General features: G+C 36.3%; 1 protein-coding gene across 9 annotated transcripts in view; it reads left to right on the forward strand.

The window, feature by feature from the left end:
* LOC138176017 (semaphorin-3D) overlaps positions 1-25035 on the forward strand; it is a 252885-nt gene that overhangs the window by 204544 nt on the left and 23306 nt on the right. For all 9 annotated transcript variants that reach the window (XM_069106724.1, XM_069106723.1, XM_069106719.1 and 6 more), the window contains 4 exons: positions 16299-16521; positions 18573-18661; positions 20332-20373; positions 22008-22165. In XM_069106724.1, coding sequence (XP_068962825.1) covers positions 16299-16521; positions 18573-18661; positions 20332-20373; positions 22008-22165 — 512 coding nt within the window. The remainder of the gene's footprint in view (positions 1-16298; positions 16522-18572; positions 18662-20331; positions 20374-22007; positions 22166-25035) is intronic.

Raw genomic sequence — 25035 nt, forward strand, 5'->3', positions numbered from 1 at the left:
TTAGTTTTTAAGATGTGATATTATCTATGTTTTATTGTATTTTTCTTTATTTTGCTAGGTATTTCCCAGTTGCCTTTTAATCTGGTGTAGGCTGTACTTGAAGATAGTGTAGGTATATGCCAGACCATATATTTGACACCTCTGATCTAGGATATTTGGGTACATTGACATTAAATGTCAATCAGTATGCACTTCAAAAGTGCTTAGTATATGCCAGGCATTGTCCAAAAGCCCAAGTGAATAGAGAGTGTAGAGAGAAGAAAGTGGTCAATATTGTCAAATGTAACAGATAGATTAAGGAGGATGAGAAAAGACCATGAGGTTTAGTAATAAAGAGATCATTGGTACCATTGGGGGAAATAGCTGAATGAGGCTAAAAACCTAATTGCAAAGGGCTGAGAAGTGAGAAGTGGAGGAAGAATAGACAGCTCTTTCAAGGAGTTTTTCTGAGAAAGGGAAGAGAGATATAGGATGATAACTTGAGGGATGGTATGATCTAGTGAAGGGTTTTATTTGTTTGTATATTTTTGCATTTATTTTAGGGTAAAAATGCCACATCCATTTTTGAAGACAATATGGAAGAAATTAATACATAGAGAGAGGCTGAATATTTGAGACAGATGTTTAACATTTTGGAGAAAGAGCATAGAAGAGTTTATCTTGACCAGGGGAAGGGTCACTTCTTTGTCAGAGACTAGGAGACATGACAATAAAGTGGGAAAGGATGTCAAGGGATTCTGGGGGGAAATGAATAGACAAGGTCCTCAATTGAGAGAGAAGAGGAAGTATGAGGGTACTTGAGGTTGAGGGAAGAAGAGAAGATTTGAAATACCTTCTGGGGAGAATGAGAAAGACATTTTTGAATAATTGCATTTATGATATGCTTTTCCAAATTCTAATTTGGAAATAATCACCTGTCATACACAAGTGGGCATATATGTGTTTTTATATATGTACATTGAGGAATAGATGGATGTATGATAGATGAGGAGAAATGGGCATATGAAAATTAAGTCAGCAATTCCCTTGTGCAGATTTGCAGGAGATAAGCCTACAGATACAAATCATTCTGGCAATTTATTAAAACAAAAGAAATGCAATAAAATCCCTTCAAAGCATTCCAAGTTCATTGCCATACTCCCTCCCAGTGATAACATTTATAGGATCATAGAATGTTAGCATTGGAAAGGACCTTCTTCAAACTCCTTTCATTTTCTTGATGAATAAATTGAGGCTTTTAGAGTTAAAGTGACAGGTAGTATCACACAACTGGTTAGCTAGAGGCAGGAGTAAAACAAAAGGTGAACTGTTTCCCACCCTTAGTGCAGTTTCTACTACATAGTTCTTAACTGTACAGTAGTCACATTTAATCAGTGTAAGTGGTTTGCTTGCTATACATTGTTAACTACTTATTTGACAGGAATATAGTATAGAAGATAGGAAAAGAGATTTGGATTCAGGGAGACAGTTTCAAATCCTGCCTCAGACACTAATTAGTTAGCTGTCTCGCTTTGGGGAAAACATAACAGCAACAGCAACAACAAAAAATCAAAACTTGGTAGACAAGCCCCCAAGGATGAGTCACTTCAAACTTAGCTAGGCTGCTAATAGGACATTAGCCTTACAATCCATTCCAGGGCCTATTTTCTAACTTGATAGTACCTACCAGGACTAGTACTTCATTGGCTTATGCTCTGAGAATGCAGCCACCTCTACCCCACGTGAAGGAATTTTGTATCTTTAGGATTGTATCATCTCTAATTACTGGTCACCAAATTCAATAACAAGGTCCATTTTTTTGCGTCAGCAGCAGTTCCCAAAGGGTGTCCCAAAGCTTTTTGACTCTCTTACGCTTTGTTAGGATTCCTCATTGTGAAGACTAGCACTGTCCCATGAGAAAAAAAAATGTTCTATCAACTTCCTTTAAAAACAAACAAACAGTTTCTGGGCCATATTCTGTCACATCCTTGTCTTTTAAATTGCTGTGTCAGTGAAATTTAGGGTTATGAGGCTATGAGTCTCTTCCTAACTCCCTTTTCTGAACTTTTGCATTCAGCCATGATTATAATCAGTATCCATGTTGTTTAAAGTGCTAATAATACCTGCCTAGAGGCAAGTAGTCTAGATACCAGTCTATTCTATGGGCAAGTAAGGGCAGAACTATGAAATTTCATTATTTACTAACTGTTATCCAGGGAAACAAATTTTGGCTGAGAAAATTCACCAGGGTAATGTGATTACTATACAAATGATCCACCACTGCAACTCAATGAACTTATTAGCAAACTAATTTGAATAACCTATTGGAACCATCTTTCCCTAGAAGTATAATTAGTATTTGTCTGTGGTCCCTTGTTAAGCCCAGCACTGAAGTCACAGCTGTTCATGGTATCACTGCAGTTAAATAAATACTGCAGTGTTGAGGATGCTTGGATCACTTGGGTTTTCAAGTTGTGATAAAAGGCCGCACTTCCTATGTCACACTGTGTTGAACATAAACTCTCAGCATTACCATGATGTCATTCCATTACAATGCCAAGCCTGTCTTCCAGGAAGCATTCCTGAGGATGTGGTCCTCTTGAAATGATCACTCTGCCCTCTAGTGTTCAAACTCCAACTCTTTCCCTCGAATGTCTGTTGAGAGTTCTATTTTTCAACCTCATCCTGACTTCTTTCACTGTTTCCTGCCCCAGTGGTTGTTCCAGTTGGTTAGTGGTATTAGCAAGCCCTAAGAAAAAACAAGGAAGCAGCAAATGAGCAGTGGCTTATTTCAAGCGTAGAAGCCAAAGAAAGTACAGGTTAAAAAAAAGCAAACCAGCCTGCTGGAAAACTCAGACCAAGTCATGTTTGGAAAGGAAAAAAGATTCATGTTAATGTTTCATTTTTTTTTTTTGTTTCTTTGCAGCTTCTCTCCATCCCTATGTTGACAGGGATTTAGCCAATACTTATATTTATTCAATATTTTGAATTCCCTCAACTCCACGGAGTTCAACTTTATGTCTAGAGGACCATACAAGTGTAGGAAGAGTGGGAGGGGCGGGTCCGCTAGAGAAAAGAATTGGCTCTGTTTCTCCTATTTTTGGATGGTGGGCATCTCAGTCCCAAGGTAATAAGATGAATCTGGAAGGAATTTTACTGGACTCTGGGGACATCTGAGGCCCACCAGGAAAGGAAAGAGTCTTGTTTTGACTATGCATGGATTTGGATACTCTCAGTTTTATAAGCTTTAGCAGATAGAATAAGCCTATTCAGTATTACATGTTAGCCTGAACACTTGCAAGGGAGTTAGAGAGAGCCTTTTGACTTTTCTGGGAAGACCTAGACATGAGCTACATTCTGATGTTCCCAGGGATGATCCTGGGTAGGAGTCAAAGAATATCCCAAGATTTAGCCCTGTCTGTATAAAAACAGAGCTTTGGGTCAGAGCAATAGGTCATACCTTATTCCAATTTATTTCCCTTTCCAAGTTCTGTGTTCCTCCCCAACTGACCTACTTTTTGTTTCTAAATTTAATATTCTTTCCTTTCTCTCCATGTGCTGGCTGTTCCCCATGCCTTAATGCACTGCATTCTTCCTTCTACTTCTTGGAATACTCAGCTAATCATAATAAGAATTGTGCTATTTGTTGTTATAATAGTTAGCATTATTTTTATTATAACAAGAAAAGCATGTATGTAGTGCTTTAGGATTTGCAAATGCTTTATACGTTTATTATTTGATTTCCTTCAAGGCTATATTTAAGAGCCAGCTCCTACCTGAAGCCTTTCCTGATACCCCTAGTTATCAGTGTTATCTCTTTCTCAAATTATCAGGTATTTACTTTTCTATGTACAGTACTCTTCCCCTACACATACTCCACAATAAGCTCCTTGGGGGAAGGAATCATTGTTCGTTTTTGTCTTTTTATTCCTAAGCACCTAAATAGTTGCCCTGCACAAAGCAGACACAGTATAGAGATGGGTACAAGCAATGGATATGTAATTTTCCTTGGTATAAGGAACTTCCAGATGAAGAAAATCAGTCTCCCAAAGCAGATCCGCACCTCCTCTGTGGCTTAGAATCTTAAAGACTTGCCTAGAGCACTGGGAATTAAGTAATTTGCCCAGCAGCGCATTGTTTATGCATGTCAGAGGAGGAATGTGAACCCAGTATTCCTGATTTTGATGCCAGCACACTAACCACTATTCTTCTCCTAGACAAATATGTTTGTTGAATATAAAAAAGATTTAAAGGGCATTATGGCAGTTAGGGGCAGCTAGGTTTTACAGTGAATATAGCACCAGACTTGGAGTCAGGAAAGATCCGAGTTGAGATCGGTCCTCAGACACTTACTGACTGTGTGACCCAAGTTCCTTAATCCCTATTTGCCTCAGTTCTAATCTGTAAAATGGGAACACACTGGAGAAGGAAATGGCAAATCCCTCCAGTATCTTTGTCATAAAAACCCCAGGGACAAAAGTCCAAGGGATTGCAAAAAGTCAGATGCAACTGAATGACTGGACAACAACAGTGGAATAATTGACTGGTGTAGTAAACTATTCAGATCTGTTACTAACTAGCTATGATAGGGTGAATCCCCTCACCTCCCTGTGCCTCAATTTCCCCATATATAAAGTGAGAGAGCACAAACTAGATGATTTCTAAGATCTCTTGCAGCTCTAAAATTCTGTGAGTTTATGAATCCACTTAAGTTATTGTCAACACATCAGATCAAAATATGTGGATTTTCTTTCTTTTTCTTTTTAATTAATAAGAATTCATTTTCTCTCCTTCCCACTTCCCCTCATTTAAAAGAAAAGAAAAACAAAAGGCAAACACATGCACAAGCAAAAAAAATTCTACTTTGGTCATGTTGTGGATTTCCTTTGAAAGGAAATGTTAGTGTTATTAGGGTGAAGTGCTGTAATCCCTGCTTTCGGGAAGGCTGAAGCCTTCAATTCTCATCTTAAGCTCAAGTGTTCTGAGCTGTAAGGCTAAAACACATCATGTGTCAGCACTGTTTGGCATCAATATGACAGACCCTCCAGAATTACTGCCTAACCAGGGGCAAAGCAGCCCACGTGGGGAGCAGGATAGATGCAACCTTCTGTGAAGATCCACAGTGGGATCAGAGGGAGTGGCTGCTATCCTTCTAGCCTGGTTGAGGTAGGGAAATAAGTAGTATGTGAATATCTATCTGTAAAAATGCTCAGGTCTTCTAAGTCCCTAAAAAAAAAAAGCCCTATCCTTGGCACTTCAAAACTGCCCAGCAAATTGTCTATAAGCTTCTCAAAATGTTTGCTATATCCCCTGCTTTAACTTCTTCACCACACATTGTCATTTCAACCCTACAGCATGGAATAATGGAAGGAGTACATGCTCTGGAATCAGAGAACCTGTGTTTAAATCTCATCCCTTATGTTTCCTACCTGTGGGACTTTACGCTTACCCTCCCTGAGCTTCTATTTCCTCATCAATAAAATAAAGGGGTTGGAATATATAGCCACTGATGCTTCTTCTAAGAATTTTTGTGATTACATTACTACAAATGTTCTGCCAAACATCATCAGTGACTTCTTGGCTAATCCAGGGGTGGGGTACCTGTGGCCTCAAGGTCATGTGTGGCCCTCTTGGTACACTTTGACTGAATCACGAAGTTTGGGTTCAGTCAAAGGGCCTCATTTGAGGACGTAGAGGGCCACATGAGGCATCAAGGTCACAGGTTTCCCCACCCCTGGTCTAATCAATTAGACCTTTTCAATTCTCATCTTTCTTTCTGGATTATTTGAGGATTACCATTTTCTTACTTGTCTTCTGTGATACCACATTTTACTAGCTATCCCTAAAAACACCTTAGGTGGGTTTTCTCCAGGAGTATGCCAGAACCAGCTCAAACTGACTTCATGAGAGGAGCTAACTGTTAAATTTCCAGCGGGAATATATATACTTTGGTTATAGGCTCTAAATTAGGGCTTAATTTTTGTTGTTGATTTCCTAGATTTAAGAAAGTGATAGAGGGGGCGACTAGGTGGCAGAGTGAATAGAGCACCAGCCCTGGAGTCAGGATGACTTGAGTTCAAATCCAGCCTCAGACACTTAACACAAAAACTAGCCATGTGACCTTGGGCAAGTCACTTAACCCCAATTGCCCTGCCCTCTCCCCTCCATAAAAAGCAAATAAATAAATTAAAATTAAAAAAGAAAAAAGAAAGTGATGGAGAAAATATCAATAATTCAAATTAAACTTAAAAATGTGTCCTGTGAACATTTTTTTGAGAATCAGTTAATTATTTACCAGAATACCACTGTTTTCTATAAAATGAAGTCAGAGAAATCACAAGTTGTTGGAAAGCTAAAGGCAGAAATGTGCTGTGTAACATATTTTAGGTAGGTGATGAAAGAAAAAATGCATACAGAGAATGTTACTATGATTTTAGTACCAGGAACAGATTGTTCCAGTGGCCTTTTTTCCTTCTCCATGTCACCTTTGACATTTCTACCCAATCCTACAGTTTCAAAGACTACTTTCTACATCAGTGACTTGACGCTACCTTTAGTCTTGCCTCAGACTCTAGGCCAAAATTTCCAGTTGCCTATAGACTATCTCTATCTGGTTGTCCCACCAGCACCTTAAATTCTGCTTGTCACAAACTAATCTCATTACAGCTTTTCTCTTCTTCCTCCCAAATTCCAAATCTTCCAATGTGAATGAATGGTACCACTATTCATCCACGTTTGAAGATTTGGTGTTATCATTGTCTTCTCTGTCTCCCTCTCCTCTTCTCTCAATTCATTTACCAAGTCCTGTCTCTTCCACATCTGAAATATCTCACATCTGACCCCTCCTACTCCATTCCCAGTACCCCCATTCTAGTATGAGCCCCAATTTCCATCTTATTACATTCAACTAACATAGGTCTTCCTGTCATTGCTTTTTTCTTCCTCTAATCTAATGTTGACACCACAGAAGACCAATCTTCTCAATGCATAGATCTGATCTGCCTTTCTTCTATTCAAAACTCTTCCATGGCTCCCTGTTACCTAACAAGTAAAGTTTAAACTCCTTAGCATGGCATTTAGGGCTTTCCACAATCTGATGTCATTTTTATGGTGTATTGCTACAGTACTTAGTCTGGAGTCAAATGGTCTGCATTTGAATCATGGCTCCAGTACATATAACCTGACCTTAAGACCCATCTCTGACACCTAATGGCTATGGGACCTCATGCAAGTCTCCTTGCCTTTCAGTACCCCACACATTCCCAGATTATAGACCAAGTGCCAGTCTTCATTGGTCAAGAGAACTTCAGTATGAATTTTCTATACCAATAAAATTATGGGTGGTGCTCAAAAAAAAAAATAATTTTGATAAACCCTTCTTAATTGTGTTTTTGCTAGCTGAAATAATTTTTCTTTACTGTTTACATATATGTATATATATATATTCTATTTATTTCTTGATTGGTATGGTTTGTTTTTTCCTCACTCATTGTTTTTGCTACCTTGCACCCTTCCTTAATGAATATCATTCTGTTTCTTTGTAATAACTCCAAATTCACGAGGTGATTTTAGTCCTAAATTTAACAATTAACTGCCTCAATCTCCAATCCTGATGTTGTGTTCCAATCTTTACCGTTTCCATGTGGCTATACACCAGCAAGATGCCAATTTTTACAAGAGTGTTTATCATACATTTTTTAAGAGCTCAAATTCATAGATTTCATAGATTTGGTATTTTCTTCTATTTCTTAGAATGTTGGAGCTGGAAGGAGCCTCAAGAGATCTAATCCAGGCCCTTCTATCTAAAAACTGACACCCACTAGCTCAAGTAACTGGGCCAAGTTTTGTATCTCTATAGATAATAAAAATACCCTAGATTTATATTGTACTTTAAGGGTTGAGAAAATACTTCCCTCCCAACAGTGCTGTGAGAGAAGAAATATAAACTTTTTTTTTTCTGTTTCCAGAATAAAATAGCCCACAATTGTTGCATCTGGAGCTCTAACTCAGGCATCCTGATTTCTTGTTGGGTGCTCCTTCCCTTAGACCACACTCCCCCTTTGATATATATCATCCCTTATTTAAAATCCCTGGTATTTCAGGCTGAGTCTCTCACTTCAGCACTTATCGTTCAGAGAGATTATAGTAATACTGTCATATTTGTATTCACTCCCATGTCAGAGTGGATCAAATTTATTTTGTTGTTTTTACTTTCATGCCAGGTTGCCAAGGTAAGAGTGTGTTTCAGCCACTAATTGTTCCATGCCTCCCTTCACATAAGTCATCCCCTCTGATTAGTTTAAAAGACAACTCAAACCTGCAGAGTAACCAAAAAAAAAAAAAAAGTGCTTGGAGGAAACTTTAAACATCTGTCTGTTGTAATGCCAAAGGGCAAAATTCTCTGACTGGATAACATCCATTTTTTTTTTCTCCTCTTATCCATTGCTTCTCAAAGTCTCTATTAAAAGTGCCTATGCAAACATATACATCTGCCAAACAAAATAGCATCACACCTCACTAGCTGCGGCTGCCAGCCATGTTAGATAGCAGCATGGGTACTATTTATTTCTTTGGGGTTTGCCCACTTATTCACAGCATTGATCTGTACAGGTGGTGTTTCTTCTTATTCTCCTCTGCCTGGCTTTAATAGTTCCAAAAAGATACTTACATATTTTGCACATTTTCTTTATTCTCAGTTCTCTTCTCAGGGACTCAAATCTTATTCCAGTTTTCAACATAGTTTTCAGAAAAGTAGATAATTTCTATCATTTATTAGTTAAATTCATTGAAGTTGAAGTAGGGAAAGTCACAACATGTTGGTGAACTGAAGGCAGAAAAGTAGTGTATAATACATTTAGTCAGAGAAAAAGCACAGGTCTATTCAAGAAGATAAATATTACATTTTTAGCACCGGAAAGAGAGTTTCAATAAGGGGAAATTTGCGTGTGTTTCTCAATATTAAATAAAATTACTGGATTTTTTAGTTGTGGGCCTTTTAATTCTCTTGTTTAATGTTTCTCATTATCATCTTTGTCACAGCTCCTTCGTGGAATATTTAAAGGAATCCTTAAAGTCAAAAAGAGGAGCCTCACTATGTGACACCAAGGCAAAAATTCCATTGGTTTCAGTGAACTAAAATAACATCACTTAGTTCACAGTATACCCAGGGGGCAAACTTTGTGAAATCACATTGTATATTGTGAAAGCCTAAGCAAAGAATAGAACAGAATAGCTGGTGCAGGCATCCAGAGAATGACACAGAGGGTAAAGAGCTTGGCCACATTTGGGCAGAGTGTAAAGCTCACATTTAGAGAAAGTGTATTTTCTTTTTTTTTTTTTTTTAAGCAATCGGGGTTAAGTAACTTGCTGAAGGGTACATGGCCAGGTGTTTCTGGGTGGGTGCTAAGTGTCTGAGCCCGGGATTCGATCTCCAGGTCAGTCTGACACTGGAGCTGGTGCTCTTACTCACTGTGCTACCTGGCCGCCCCAAAGAAAGTGTATTTTCAAAGCAGATTCTTTTCTAAGAATCAACTAGATTCTAACAAATTTCTTCCCCAACTGTCTTTTGTATTTCTTTTACAATAAACATTTGTTGTTGTTGATGATGATGAACAATGGAAGGAATCATTTTACCCAGAACGTTGCTAAGAGTTTCTTGCATTCATTGGGGTAGACTTTCTGATACTTAAAATGTTTCAAGCATTTGTAAAGCTTATGTGAAAGTCTGCGGCTAAGTGATCAGGATATTGTTGTAAATGTGTCTGTGTTTTGCCTGTGTCTGAAAAATCCAGTCTTGCGGGCTAAGAGAGGTGCAGGTTTTTTTTTTTTAATTGCAATATACAAAAGCCTTTCTGCCTTCCCTTTGATATTAATGATAGCCAACCATGTTGCAGGAAATACACCCTAAAGTATAAGCCCTAATGCATTGTCTTTTAACTGAACTGGAATGTGTAGCCTGTAATTGGGGATTGAACTCTGTATTCATTGAGTTCTGTACCCACTTTGAGTTTCAACCTAATCCACTAAATATAGGGTACTTGTCCAACATTGATCCAGCTAGACTCAGCTGTAAGCTAACATCCAGAAACGATGAAAGAGGGGGAAGAATTTCAAACTTTGATATGTCTAGTTGAGTGCTTAAAAAAAATACATCCCAGTAAATTATGATGCAGGAGGTGTAACTTTGAGCCTAGCAAATAGACATCAAAAGCAGCATGACTTTCAAAAAAAAACTGTAAAAGAGGACATCATTTCTAGTGTTTCTTTTACCATGAATATTGATTTCAAACAACCTGATGTCTTCGTGTATGTGCAAGTGCAAGAGAGAGATTTGTTGAACTAAGTATAGCTAAGTAGTTCAAAGTTGGGGAGAATGGATGCTAATGAATTCATTTAGATTTGGTTTATTTTAGAACCTCTTACTCTGACTAGACATTTTTCAAACTCCTGCCCTTGGTCTTGAGTGGGAATGGATGGTGTATCTGGATCAGCACAAATAGATGTGTATGATAATCCCTGAAAAAAAAAAATGTCAAACAACATGGATATGCAATTAGGCCACTGTCTTATCAGAGGCCTTCTGAGGGCTCAACTAATCTCCCAACTACTTTCCTTTGTTGTCATCAGACTTTTGAGTACTTACTGAGGGACTTAGAACAGTTCTGTTAATTGGAGAAAACAAACAAAACAAAAAGCCTGAGGCTCATATACATGTATTCATATACACACTTATACATATATGAGTGTATGTTTGTGTATATATGTGTGTGTGTATAGTAAACAGTAAATATATTTATTCTTACTTTCTCCCATCTTCACCAAGACAAATGTTGAGACTTCCCACTTTTCTCAGGTTACATGTTTTGTAAATTCTTTCCCCTGTGTTCATTTTAATCTGATTTAATCTGTATAAAATGCTTAGTGGGAAGGCATGATATGCTATGGAAATGAAGGACAGAAAGAGACACTACTGACTTTACGGGCTGGTTCTTAGCTGAGGACTTTTCCCTTTCTTGAGTTCTCCTCCATGGCCTGGTCCAGTCATGTTTGTATATGAAAAATTGCCTTACAGTTATAAAGTGTTCTATGTTTTTGATTATATAAACTGAATTTCATTTTTTTGTCCTTGTGCAATATGGCAGGGAATATTGCATTCCCAGGACCCCATGTTTTTCATTGCTTAACCCAATGTGGCCCCTCACTTTACATTTTTTATACGTTACCTTTGGCCCATCTTCCCCAGTAAACACCATTGATAAGGAAAAGAACTTGGACTTTTTCTTTCTTTTGCCTTCTCTTTAGAGAGTATGTGTTTGTGTGTGTGTGTTATTTTGGGATATTAAGGAGTTTCCTAATAAACTACAAGGAAAGCTAAGTGGAATTAGTTTACAGAAATCCTGACTTTAAGGTTCTTCCTTGCATATAGATTTGAAGGAAGCTTGGTATAGTAAAAAGAGCTTTACTTTAGAGTAAGATAAGCAGCATTCAGATCCACCTATATGATCCTGAGGCAGCTAGATTAGCATGGAGAAGAGAGCACTGGACATGGAGTCAGGAAGACCTGTGTTCAAATCCTAATTCAGACACTTTCTAATCACGTGGCCCTTAGCAAGTTACTTAACCTTTCCAGCCTCAGTTTTCTCCTCTGCAAAGTATAACAGCAGTTAACTCAAAGAGTTGTGTGGATAAATGATATGATATAATAGTCAGAAAACACTCATTCAGCACCTACTATGTGCCAGGTATTGTTCTGATTGATGAGAATATATCCCTTGCCCTTGAGGAACTCACAATCTAATGAGGAGACAGCATGCTGGTAACAATGTACAAACTATATATTGAATAAATAGTCAATAATCAAACAGGGAAGGGACTAGAATTGAAAGAGATTGGGACTTGAGGAAAATCAGGAGGTAGATAAATGAGAATGGTGAGCATTCTTTCCTCATTGTTATATGCAATTATATAAATTATATATAACCTGTACACAAATATTATATTTATTTAAATATATAATTATATAAGACAAAGTGATAGCTATTAATATTATTTTTATTAGGCAAGTCACAACCTCTCTTGGACTCAGTTTCCTCCTCTTTTAAAATGAAATTGGAGCATATAGCCTCTGAAGTCTCTTCAAGCTCTAAATCTTTGATAGAAGGTCCGAAATTGAAAAATTCAGACCTTAAGTTTTCTTCGCACCTCCTCTCCTTGCCTAACAGAATCCTCTATTCTTACAGATTTTATGGTTATTTTCAGTACCACTTGTGGCTTGCAGTACTTCCTCCCCCTTTTGACTGGTTCTTCCACAATTTTCAGCTTCCCTTCTACCAGAAAATAGAATTCAAAGTCCCACACTTTATTGTGCTCCCATCCCTCTGTCCTATGGGAATATCCTAGACCCAGAGTGAGACAATAGATGAATTAACTTTCTCTAGGCATAGGCAGAATTTGTAACACAGAGCAATTTCCAAACCAGTGGTCACCTTACTAAACCTTCCCCACTCCTTCAAGCAAGGATATCACCCTGTGAAGTTGGATGTTTTAACTTTGATGTAGATTATTATTCTCAGTTTCCCCAATGACTTGAATAATTGAAGCAACAGAAAATGAAAATTTTCCCCAGTTCTCTCTTATCCTTCTTTGTAAAAGGTTACATGTAAAAGTATAACATTCATCTTTGCACTAAAGCATACATTATTATTTTTCCATCTAGTGAGAATCTTTTAAAGTGGAGTTCTATAGGGGCGGCCAGGTGGTGCAGTGAGTAAGAGCGTCGGCCTGTGTCAGGAGACCTGGGATCGGTTCCGGCCTCAGATACTCAGCACCCACACAAAAATAACTGGCCGTGTAACCGTGTAACTTAACCCCAATTGCTTTAAAAAAAATTTTAAAAATAATAATAAAAAAATAAAGTGTTCTACATATTATGTGGGCATAAAACTGTCTGAGAAGTGGAATTCAGCAGTAATTTGGAGAGACTTACTGATGGGACATGTGAATAAAGAATAATAACAAAAACATTGATTGCCACTCATATCACACTTTAGAAGTCTGCAAAGGATTTAACATAATTATATTTTAACTCTACAGTTACTCCCAGAAGAGGCAAAACAGGTTTAATTATTCTCACCTGCAGTATACTTATATATGAACACTTATGTCCCCCAGACACAACATATTTATTTTAATAAATTAAGTATTGAAAGAAAAGTGCTTTCGGACAAAAATGTGACCTAATCACCAAGAAAACAGCCATTTACTAAATTGTTACCTGCCTACTAAGAGGCTCTCAAAAGCAACACCATTTAGTTTAGCTGTCCTAATTATCACCAGCAGAGGGCAGTGTAGACTTACTTTTAAAATGGATTTGTTACAAACTCAAAAGAAAGCAATTCCTTAGACACAGAGAGGTGAATTGGAAATTTTCCAGATTACTTTTTTGGTCCTCTTGGGGGCAGCATAAGGTTTTTTCTACTGCTCCTGGTGCCATTATCCAGAGCACTTCAAAAAATGACTTCAGAAATAAAGTTCCATCGGTTAAAAACAAAGTTATATTCCTCATCCAATCAACTGAAATTGTATTTTATCCACATTAATAGGAAAGCTTTCATTTCAAGGGTGAACTTTCTAATTTATTTAAAATAGATGAAAATAAAATCTTTAGCCAACTTTTCCTATTGCTATTTTTCCTTTTAGATTACACTTCCATTTAAATTGCCTTTTCCCCTTTAAAAAAACAGGTAAATAATACTAATTTGACATATCTCTCAAAGTAACATTTTAATTTCAGGGAGGTTATTATTTAGAAGTTGATTTGGTTTTAATATTATAAAAGGATAATTTTTTTAATTTTTATTTTTCTTCACCTTTCCTTCACTGTTGTGGAAGTCTTTCTACCAATGCAAATAGGCCACTTGTCTAGGACCAAGAGTCTCAGATAATTTTCCAGGACAGTGAGAGGTTGTTACTTGCCCATGATCCTATAGTTTAATATATGTTAGGGACAAGACTTGAATCCAGGTAGGTTTGTGTTACTCTGAGGTTATCTAGATATCTATTATATATTCTATTTTTTTTCACTTGGCAATAAGTTACACAACATTGAAATGCTGCATTAAATTCTTTTTCATTACAGCTATGAGGTTGCTTTTTGATAAAATTTCACTTATCTGTCTGTCCATAGATATGTGGAAATTCAAGTACAGAAGCATATCAGTAACAAAAAGAAAACATATTTTTAAATAACCTGGGGGCCTAGATCTGTTTTTTTTTTCCTGCTTCATATATGCTCACCAGACAGTTTTACAAATAAACAAACTGTGAGACTATCCATATGACAGGATTTCTGAGATTCCAGGAAGATCTCTTTTAATATCATTTCTATGTTATTTTGCCTAACATTCTACCAAACCAAAACTGAAACCACCTTTTGGTCTTCTACAGCTTTATATCAAAATCAAAATATCTCATAGGAAAGATAATACTTTAAGCTAATACTACTTTGCTTTGGGGCAGGTAGGGGGTATAGTGCATAGAGCACAATGCCTGGAATCAGGAAGATCTGAATTAAAATCTGGCCTCAGATGTTTACTAATTGTGTGACCCCGGGAAAGTCACTTAACCCATTTCCCTCAATTCCTCATTTGTAAAAAAATAAAATAAAGACACACTGGAGAAGGAAATGGCAAACCACTCTGCTATCTTTGCCAAGAATACCCCATGAACAAAGTCCATGAGGTCATGTGGAGTTGGGCACAACTGAACAACAATTTTATGATAGATTAATTTATAAAGTTGCCCTAACCTTAAAATATCTAGTAGAATCTAGGTTCTTTGTAATAAGGCAAAGACTAGTGTCCTGGAAGAAGTCACCAGGGTGGGACAACCACTTCCAGATTTTGCCTAAAAATGGCTCTGTGTTTAGATGTTTATTAAGCCTATTAGTTTATTTCTGAGATAATCAGGGAAGCACTAGATTTGATCCTTGAATAAGTCAATTAATCTTCCTAAGCCTCAGTTTCCTCATCTACAAAATGAAGTAGTGGGACTCTCCTGACATAAAAACCACCTCACTACTGGCCAGTGGAATGGTAGAAGGGATCTGTGGGAAGGTACAGATTGAACCAAATAGACTCCAAGTTTATTTCCAACACTGAGAATCCATGATTCTGACTGGGTGATCCCTAAGGTCCTTGCCAAGCTTATAGGCTATACCAGAAGTTAAGTGGCTTCTCTCTTTATCATTAGAACTTGATCTCTGATAAAGTACCTGTTCCTTTGACTACTGGTGAATAGGTCTAATCTGTAGTCTCCATTTTGTTATAGAGAACCAAGAGCAAGACCTTCCGTGTGGATGTTTCACAACTTACAAAACACTTTACTTGCATTATTTTGATCACTACAACTATCTTATGAGATAGGGAGCACTTTTTCTGAGACTCAGAAGGCTGAGTTACTTGCCAGCAGTCACATAGCTGTAAATAGAAGTTGCTGTGTCAGGCCTTGAGCTCTGGCTCCAAATCAATGACTTTTTCCCCTTATACTGTTTTTGTTCACTGTAGTAAAAATTCCTTCAATAAAGCACCCAGGTGTTTAGAGACATAAGGTTATTTGGGGAAAAAATGAGAAAATTGACTATGCAAGTCACACATTTAAAGCTTTTTTAAAGGAAATTAAAAATTAGAAGAAAAAGAAAACATTTATTATCAACCTTTAAGTTTTAAAAGAATTTATAGACTAGCAGTGAAAACTGAAGGGGAAGAAGAAGCAAGAAGTGTGTGTGTGTGTCTGTGTGTGTGTGTGTGTCAGGGGGTAGAGGGAGAACAGAAAAACTCTTTGCACCTTTGTGATCTCAGAAACCCAACAGATACACTTAAGTTGCCCTTTAACATTAGGAAAATAAACCAAAAACAAAGCTATGCTGCACTTGTGCACTAACATTTCCATCTAGATCAAAACAACTTGATAAACCTTCTCCGTTCCAGTAATTGTAAAGACGCATGGGTATATATGTGTCTGTGTGAGTCCATGCAAACATTTATACATGTATGTATATTTGCATACTTGGATATATCTATACATATTTAGTGTGATCAGAGAAGATATAAATTTAGATCTATATGAAGGATGAAAGTTGGATATAGTAAATGCTCACTATGGATACATTTAGCATTCCTGATGAATTTTGCTAAACTCAGTTTCTTCAATGACAATTCTAAGGTTTTAGAAACCTCACTGACTAGTACTAAATATGATTTTTATACTATGTAAAATATATTGTTGAGGGAAGTTAATACATTTACCCCCTTTCTTTTCAGTGTCCAAGCAGAACATACGATCCATTGATTAAGTCAACTAGAGATTTTCCAGATGATGTCATTAGCTTTATAAAACGGCATCCTGTGATGTATAAATCTGTGTACCCTGTGGCTGGAGGACCTACCTTTACTAGAATTAATGTGGATTACCGATTGACACAGATTGTGGTAGATCACGTTATTGCAGAAGATGGCCAATATGATGTAATGTTTCTAGGAACAGGTAAGTCGGAAGTTTAATACAATAAATCATCCAAAAAAAAAGTTAAGAAAGGATTTTCCTTGGTCTGAAATACCTCTAATGAACATTGCCCTATTTCTCATTTGACCCAAAAAGACTCTGAAAAACATTCAGTATGACTTGGTAACAACATCATACCTATTGTTAAATTCATCTTCATCTTCAGAATTTCAATGCATATGTCTGATTAATTATTAATTGGAAAGGGATATGGAAAGTATGATATAGAAATGATATATAGAAATACTAGAAACATTGCCTATTTAATGAATATTTATGAACTGAGGGACCTCAAATATTAGTCCATAAAAGTGTGGATTAAAAAGTTGAATCTGACGACAGAATAGATTTAAAGCACATAATTCAAACATCAGTAAATTTCAAGTGAATATATATATTATGGCTCAGAAAAAAATAAAAGAAAGAAAAAAAAAGAAAAGAAAATTAGAGAAGATCCAGATTAGAATGTTTTCTAGAGAAATGAAATTTAAGAATAACTGGATTGAAAAGTCTAATAAATCTTCATATTCAAATTTAAATTAACAAAAGTTATATTTAAAGTTGTGCTGCATAAATATCTCCTGACTCTTTAAGCCTCAGTCCCAAGACCTTAACGTTCCAAAATATTCTAGAGCCACCAGGTGGAGCTACATAGTTTTAAGTGAGACAATTAACAGTAATAAGAAACTCACTCTACTGGAAACACACGTCCTTGTATTTACATTTATAAAGGAGGATATAAAATGATATTTCAAAGATTCCTTGTCCAACTTCGTTAAAACATCAGTAAAAGTTAAAAGCAAAACTAGAAAAGTTTGCCCATTTCAAGGTCATTATAGTATAGCCGTTGTGTATGTATTAGCACACAGTTTATTTACCAACATACCCTTTTGTTGTCTTCCTGAAATAGAGAATAACACATGGAATTGTTATGAAAGGTTCTGTGTACATTTATGTTTTAATCTTTTCAAAGATTTCCTTTTATTTTTTTAAATTTTTTTTTTAAAGCAGTTGGGGTTAAGTAACTTGCCCAAGGTTACACGGCCAGTTATTTTGTGTGGGTGTTAAGTATCTGAGGCCAGAATCAATCCTGGGTCCTCCTGACTCTGGGGCTGGCGCTCATACTCACTGTGCCACCTAGCTACCCCTCCTTTTATTTTTTATCCTTATTATCTTTTTGCAAGGTAAACTCAATAATTTCAAGGAAAGGGAAATACAATCCTTTTCCTGGCAGCAGCAGCAACAAATGCACACAGCTTAAATGAATTGTAGTTATGCATTCTTCTACCTCCAAAGTAGATTCTAATACAAAGAGAAGGCACAGTGATACAGTGGGTAAGAGTGTTGGATTTAGCCTGAAAGGACCTGAGTTCAAAATCCAACTCTGATGTTTCCTACCTATGTGAGCTTGAACAAATCACTTAAATTCTCTGGGCCTCAGTTTCCTCATCTGAAAAAGAAGAGTGCAGAAAAGATGGCCTCTTTGGATCCTTCTGGCTCCAAACCTATGATCTGTTTCCCTCTTTGTTAGTGTAATTGTCATTGAATTTTTGTGCCATGATAATGGTTTAGAAAAAAGATTATTAGCGAAACAATCCTGATTTTTTCCATTAAAAAGAATGAAGAGTAAATATTACATTTTAAAAGCATTTGTCAATTCCTATATGGCCATCCCATTAATGAATACATCCTGAGAGGCATTTTTGTTCTGTGTTCTATCCTTTATGGTATATATGAGAAAAGTTCAAGTTTCTCAGATATGTACAGTTGTATTATCAAGAACACTGAAAGTACCATGTCTTTCAACATTTCCTGCATGTGTGTATTATTTTTAGGAACAACAGAAAACTTCCAATACTTTGGCAGGAAAGCCATTGTATACATCATTTCTCATATATTCTGTTTATTTTTGTCTAGATTCTTTGAAGATATTTAAAGAAAAGTTATATGAGCAGTCGGAAGACAGAAATGTGTTAATACTTAAGGTAGAAAGTAGAAAAAAAGAGGTTCCTAATTGATATATTTTGTTTTAGATATTGGAACTATACTAAAAGTTGTCAGCATTGCAAAGGAGAAGTGGGACATGGAAGAGGTGGTGTTGGAGGAGTTGCAGGTATTCAAGGTAAGATCCAAATTCTTAAGACCTAGAGACACTGTCTTCCATTCTCTCTTCCCACCCACCCCTAGAGGGAGACTCTGAAACATCCTCCCTCCCCCCAAAGAAAGCTTGTGGGAGCCAATTACAATTAATATTTAGAAAAGGACTATCTTTCCTGTGTTTCATACCATGAAATTGGGAACTTCTAGGGATGCCTCTCTTTGTTTTTTCTTTGAGAATACAGTCAGGGCCAGAAGTATCATATCAGATTAAAGCCTAATAATACCTCTTTAGCTTTCCAGATGCTTTTCTAAAATATAAAGTTTACTTTGCATTTTTAAAAATTGAAATGGAGTAAACTATAGGAGGGTTTGCAAATCATTCATCCCCCTCTTCCCTGGGGGGAATGAATATATGTGTGTGTACTTGTATGCATGTATATGTGTATGTATATATGAGTATATGTACACACATGTGTATATATACATATATAAAATAACATGTGTGTGGCACTCATATATTGTTCAGTTGTTCAATCATATCTGATTCTTTATGACCCAGTGGACCATAACACACCAGGCCCTTCTATTTTCTACTATCTTCCAAAATCACATATACATATATATATAGAAAGATAGATGGATGTGCATGCACATATGTATATTCATACACATATGTACACTTGTGAAAACTTAAGTTATAACAGCATTCACTTATTCTTATAAACACAGTAGGCTGCCATATATCTTTAGGAATTTTGTCATTTCAATACTGTTGACCCCTTACTATAATAGTGAAACTGAATCTTAAAAACCAGTTCTAAATTGTCTTTGTGTTACTGTTAGTCCCACCTGAATTTTTATTTATTTTTTCTCTTAAGGAAAGATTTAAAATAAATGTATCTAATTTTCTTACACTGAGGGACTACATAAGAGCAAATCTTTAGAAATATACCATTCTTTAATCATCTAAATGTGTTTGCTATTCTTCCTTGAACCTATAGTACTTTCTATAAATGTGTTTACTTTTTTAAAGTGGCTATTTCCACATAAACCTATAACACTTCAAGAAAGGGCCAAACCCTCTTCTATGAAGGGATTAAATTAATTAACATGTTGAGTTCCAAAGGACCAGATTTATATTTTGATGATAACAGTGGTGAAAGTCTTAGACTTGTTATCTTGCCTCAACCAGAAAACCAAAATCTTTAAGTGGTTCCTAAGAGGTCATAAATGTCATTCATGACCACTTGCTAAGGGAGACCTATAGGAAATGAAATATAATAAAATGGTCAAACTTGAAAAGTTTAATAGGTAACAATAAATAATTATGGGATATTTGTTTATACAATCTCAAGTGAAAAATAATTAAGGAAAGTAGATTTGGGGGAGAAAAGTCTTCAAGAAAGTAGTGAAATGTTTAATAGTTGAACATTTTCTTATGTGATCACAGTAAAATAGTTTTACTTATAGGATTTAAAAAAAATATTCTGATAGTAAAAACTGTACATATGACAGGAGCAAAAAAAAAACTGAAACATTTAGCCAATTTCTACTTTTCCATGTTAATGAATTAACTGGATTTTGAAGTTTAGTCCATTAATTAATAGATATTTGATATCATATTGATTAGCTAAAAGTAGGGGAAAACATAATAGTAAGTATATTCATCAATCCCTCTCGTCTTTTTTTCAGAATCCATCATTAATCTTGAATATGGAGATGTCTTTGAAGCAAGTAAGTTCCATGTTTATTTTATTGAGGAGATAAGATGTTTTTTAAGCAAAGACTGATTTTTTGAATTACTGAGATGCCTCTGCACATAGTAGACAATGAATTTGGTTGAATTAAATGAGGGTAAAAAAATCAATGCATTTGAAAGGGATGAACAAGATTTTGGTACATAGTGTCTTTCTCTTTTATCTAATTATGAACCATTGTTTACCCCAATTTTAGTAGAAATTCTACATTTTACAAATAAGAAAAAAAGAAAATTTCCTGTCCTATTTTCCCTTGAAATGGAGTCCTTGAAAATTCCTTAGTCAGGGTCCCACTGACCTATGTAGGGGTCAGTGACAATCCCTGGCTCCACAGGGATTATTTTATGATCTTTGAAACCTGGTACTTACTACCTACTTCTCTGGAATGTTACTCTAGGCCTTAGTTGATTCAAGTGAGACAAAATAGTTTTAACTACTCTTGCTCCAGTCTCTTAAATGATTATGAGTCTAGGATCAGAGTTAGGATAATGCTGGTGTGGTCTTGACCTGTCTTAACTGGTCCAAAGAAAATGAATGTTAGTAATAAGTCACAGATTGATTATTTCTCCAGGCTCTGACTCTGAGATCATTCCAGAGAGGGAAACTAGTCCCTCTTGCTCAAGAGAATCATCACACACACGTGCTACATATACACTACTAACCAAGTAGGCAATTAGCCACCATTTTCCTGTGATAGCTTTGTAATGCAACTATGATGGTTATGCCAGCGCTTATTTCTAGGATAACTGAGCCAGACTAAAGCATTCTATAGTTATAAAGAATAAGTATGTTAATTTTCTTTTCTTTTTGGAGGAGGGAAGGTGGGGGCAATTGGGGTTAAGTGAAGGTCACACAGCTAGTTTTGTGTTAAGTGTCTGAGGCCAGATTTGAACTCAGGTCCTCCTGACCCCAGGGCCAGTGCTCTATTCACTGCACCACCTAGCCACCCCAATATGTTAATTTTCACAACTCACAGAAGCCAGATCAGGATTTTATTGCTCAGATTCCTCAACCTCCTTGAAGGTTTCAATTTTTATCTGATATTCTTCAGCCTTAGTTCAGAACTCTGACATCCTCTTATTATTACACGGTACCCAAGAGAGATCAACACTCCAATAGCTAATGAAGTGATTTGTTAATTCCATGGACAAAGTTTATAAAGCTCTTTGTGATCCTTTTACATGGAAGTAACCATGTAAGGGAAAAGATACTTCTCATCATTAGATTTGCCTATGGCATCTGCACTTGATATAACCTACCAATGTACATTTTCAACTATCAAGGAAAAATTTGACATCTTAATTCCTCCAGTCTAGCAGCTGGTTTTTGACCTTCTTAAATTTCTTCCAATGTTACATTAGCTCTACAGAATGCTGTCCCTGTACTACCATAGACATCCTGCCAACTACCCGGTCTGCCAGAGTTGAAAGTGATTGACTGTTTTTTTCACTCTTCCTTGTGTTTCTTCACAAGTGTTTTATAATGGGCAGGAAGCCCTATGAACCAGAGTAATGTTTAGGCCAATGAGTGTGGTATTTCGGAGGGAAAAGGAAAATTCTTAAGAATGGCTTGAAAGATGCTTCTAATTCATTTGCTTTGCCTGATTTGCAGCAACAATTGTACATTGGTTCCCGAGATGGATTGGTTCAGCTCTCTCTACACAGATGTGATACGTATGGGAAGGCCTGTGCAGACTGCTGCCTTGCCAGAGATCCCTACTGTGCTTGGGATGGAAATGCATGTTCTCGATATGCACCAACTTCCAAAAGGTAAGAGACTAAAAAGGTTCATTTAAACTCCCTATTCATGTGGAGCAACTTCCAAAATTCTGGACTTAATTTCTTAGAGAGAAGATAAAGGGGAAGTATAGCATATACCAATAGTGCATTTAAAAATATAAATCTGTGTCTATACACACACATATATTTTATATTGTATATAATTACATATGTGTTATATATAGGATTTTGTACATATGTGTGTATATAGATACACACACATATATGCTTTTAGGTTTTTACTTTAAATGTGCTAACGATTTTTAAAAAGGGCGCTTAGAAATAATGAGAGATAAAGTTACACTTCAATAAAATAATTCTGACAATTCTTGTCGTTTATACTTGTTCTCACTCTATAGCTAACAGTGAAAATCATGTGCTTCCCTTGAGATCTTTGTGAATACACAGAAAACATGTATTCAAAAAAATTCTAAATGTTGACATTTATAAATACATACATACTCATGTTTCTACACATGTGTATGCATGAAATAATATAAAATAATAGTCATTTACATTTAAAGACTAAATACTTAAAACTCCTTTTTGCACCTAGGGAGAATACTATCAAGTATCTTTTGATATGTATTGAGTTTGCCTTAGTAAATTTATTTGTTTGCTTGTTTGATCATTTAGTTGTAATTGTCCCCTGTTCTGGAGATCCCCAATCTATTTAGAAAATGTTTTCTTTCTCTCTTTCCCTTTCTTCCTTCTTTTCTTCTTTCTTTCTTTCCTTTTTTCCTGGATCTTTCCAACTTGACCAAACTAGAAAAGCAAAGTTTACTCATAGGTCCAATCCCACTACCAATTAATTTAAGAACTCTGAGCTGTTCCCTTTCCTTCCTAAAGTAGTTTGCCCCTCTCTAGGTAATGTGGGAAGCCCCACCACTACTCTTGGAGGCTTATCAGATTGGTGCTCAAGTCAACACAAATATCCTATACCCTCTTGACTTAACCTACTAAAGCCTAGAATTCTTGAGCTCAAGAGATTAGCCAGCACTAGCCTCCTCAGTGAATAGGATTACAAGATGTACCACCATAACTAGAAAAAAAAAAAAAGTAAACATTTTGCTTAATGAAAAGGCAAAGGTTATTTTCTTTAAAGTCCCCCCCTTTTTTTGCAGGGGGGAATGTAGGGCAATTGGGGTTAAGTGACTTGCCCAAGGTCACATGGCTAGTAAGTGTTAATGTGTCTGAGGTCAGATTTGAATTCAGGTCCTCCTGACTCCAGGGCTGGTGCTCTATTCATGGCACCACCTAGCTGCCCCAAAAGTCCATTTTTTTAATTGAATTCATTTAGGTGATCTTTGCAAATTTTATAAAATGACCTGAAAGTCATATGTAGGAGCTATTTTGTAGGTTAAATTTGTAGGAACTATTTATGATTAAAAAAAATTTAATGTATTTTTAATTTTTTTTACTGTGTACTGGAGATTGGGGTTGCCACCATTTGCCCATCTTTTCCTGAGCAGCAACAAAGCAATAGCAACAAAGAAGACAAGAAAGGAGTCCTTAATGGATGGTTAATGATCTCCATTTAATCTCTGATTGTAAATATCCAAATGTCATGAGGTTGGGTAGTTATTCCAATTAAGAGATGAAGGTAGATATGTAAACACAATTTGTTATGGTTAATAAGCAAATAGACAATTTTTACAGTTTTCCAGAAGTGAAAGAACAAGAATGCTTTTATGGCCAATCATGAATTGACCATAACTTACAAAAAACAAGGTTTAAAAACATTCTTGACTTTGTGACTATTCCATATTTTCCCTTCCAGTTTTCCCCAAGACTGTTGTGTCATTCCATTATGACTTTTTTGACTTCTCCAACATTGTGTCCATAGTAAACAAATGGTAAAATGTTTGAGTCTTGCCCAAGGATTACAATTCAGTTAATGCCATCCTGGTGAAGGATCCAGGATTTTGCAAAAAGTTGAACTCTGGCAACTGATATATATATATGGTCTCAGGGTAGAGTTCTGGGCTAGGAGTCAGGCAGACCTGGATTTAAAATTTTGCTTTTGACACTGACTATCTGGGTGATCCTGTAAATCATTCAACATTTTTGAACCTCAGTTTCCTTATCTGTCAACCTTACAGGATAGTTGTGAAGTTGAAAAGAAAAAAAAATAAGCCACTTTGCAAACTCTGAAGCATTACATAAATATCAACTATTATTACTACCATCACTACTAGAGAAGGGGAGAATAGTGAATAAACATTTATGTAGAATTAACTATGGGCCAGACATCATGCTAAGCATAAAAAAAAAAACTGTCTAATTTTGATCTTCACAATAACCCTAGGAGACAGGAGCTATTATTATCCCCATTTAATAGTCAAGAAAACTGAAGCAAATACAGATTAAGTGACTTGCCCAGAATCATCCAGCTAGTAAATGACTTAGGTCAGATTTGATCTCAGGTTTTCTGACGTAAGGTACAGTACTGCATCCACTGTGCATGTCACCTAGCTGCTTCTTACTGCTAATAGCCCAGCATTTCAATTCAAGTTTGCACAGTTCTTTGCCTGTATTATCTCATTTAATGCTCAAAGCAACCCTTTGAGGTACGTGCTATTATTGCCCCCATTTTTTTGGATGAAGAATTTGAGAGTTTAAATGACCTGCTCAGCATCACACACTTAATAAGTATCTGATGTGGGAATTGAATTCAAGTCTTCCTAATTCAAACCTAATACTCTATCCACTGCATCACCTACTATTATTATCATTACCTTCTCCTTTTCCTCTTCTTCCTGCTTTACCTCCTCCTCCTCCTTCTCCTCTTACCACTATTACTACTACCACCACCACCACCACTACTACTACTACTATAATCTGACAGCATTAAACAGCCA

This window comes from Petaurus breviceps, unplaced genomic scaffold, assembly GCF_028583685.1.
Source record: "Petaurus breviceps papuanus isolate PSGF00001 unplaced genomic scaffold, PetGlider_PUasm1.0 80, whole genome shotgun sequence".
NCBI lineage: Eukaryota > Metazoa > Chordata > Mammalia > Diprotodontia > Petauridae > Petaurus > Petaurus breviceps.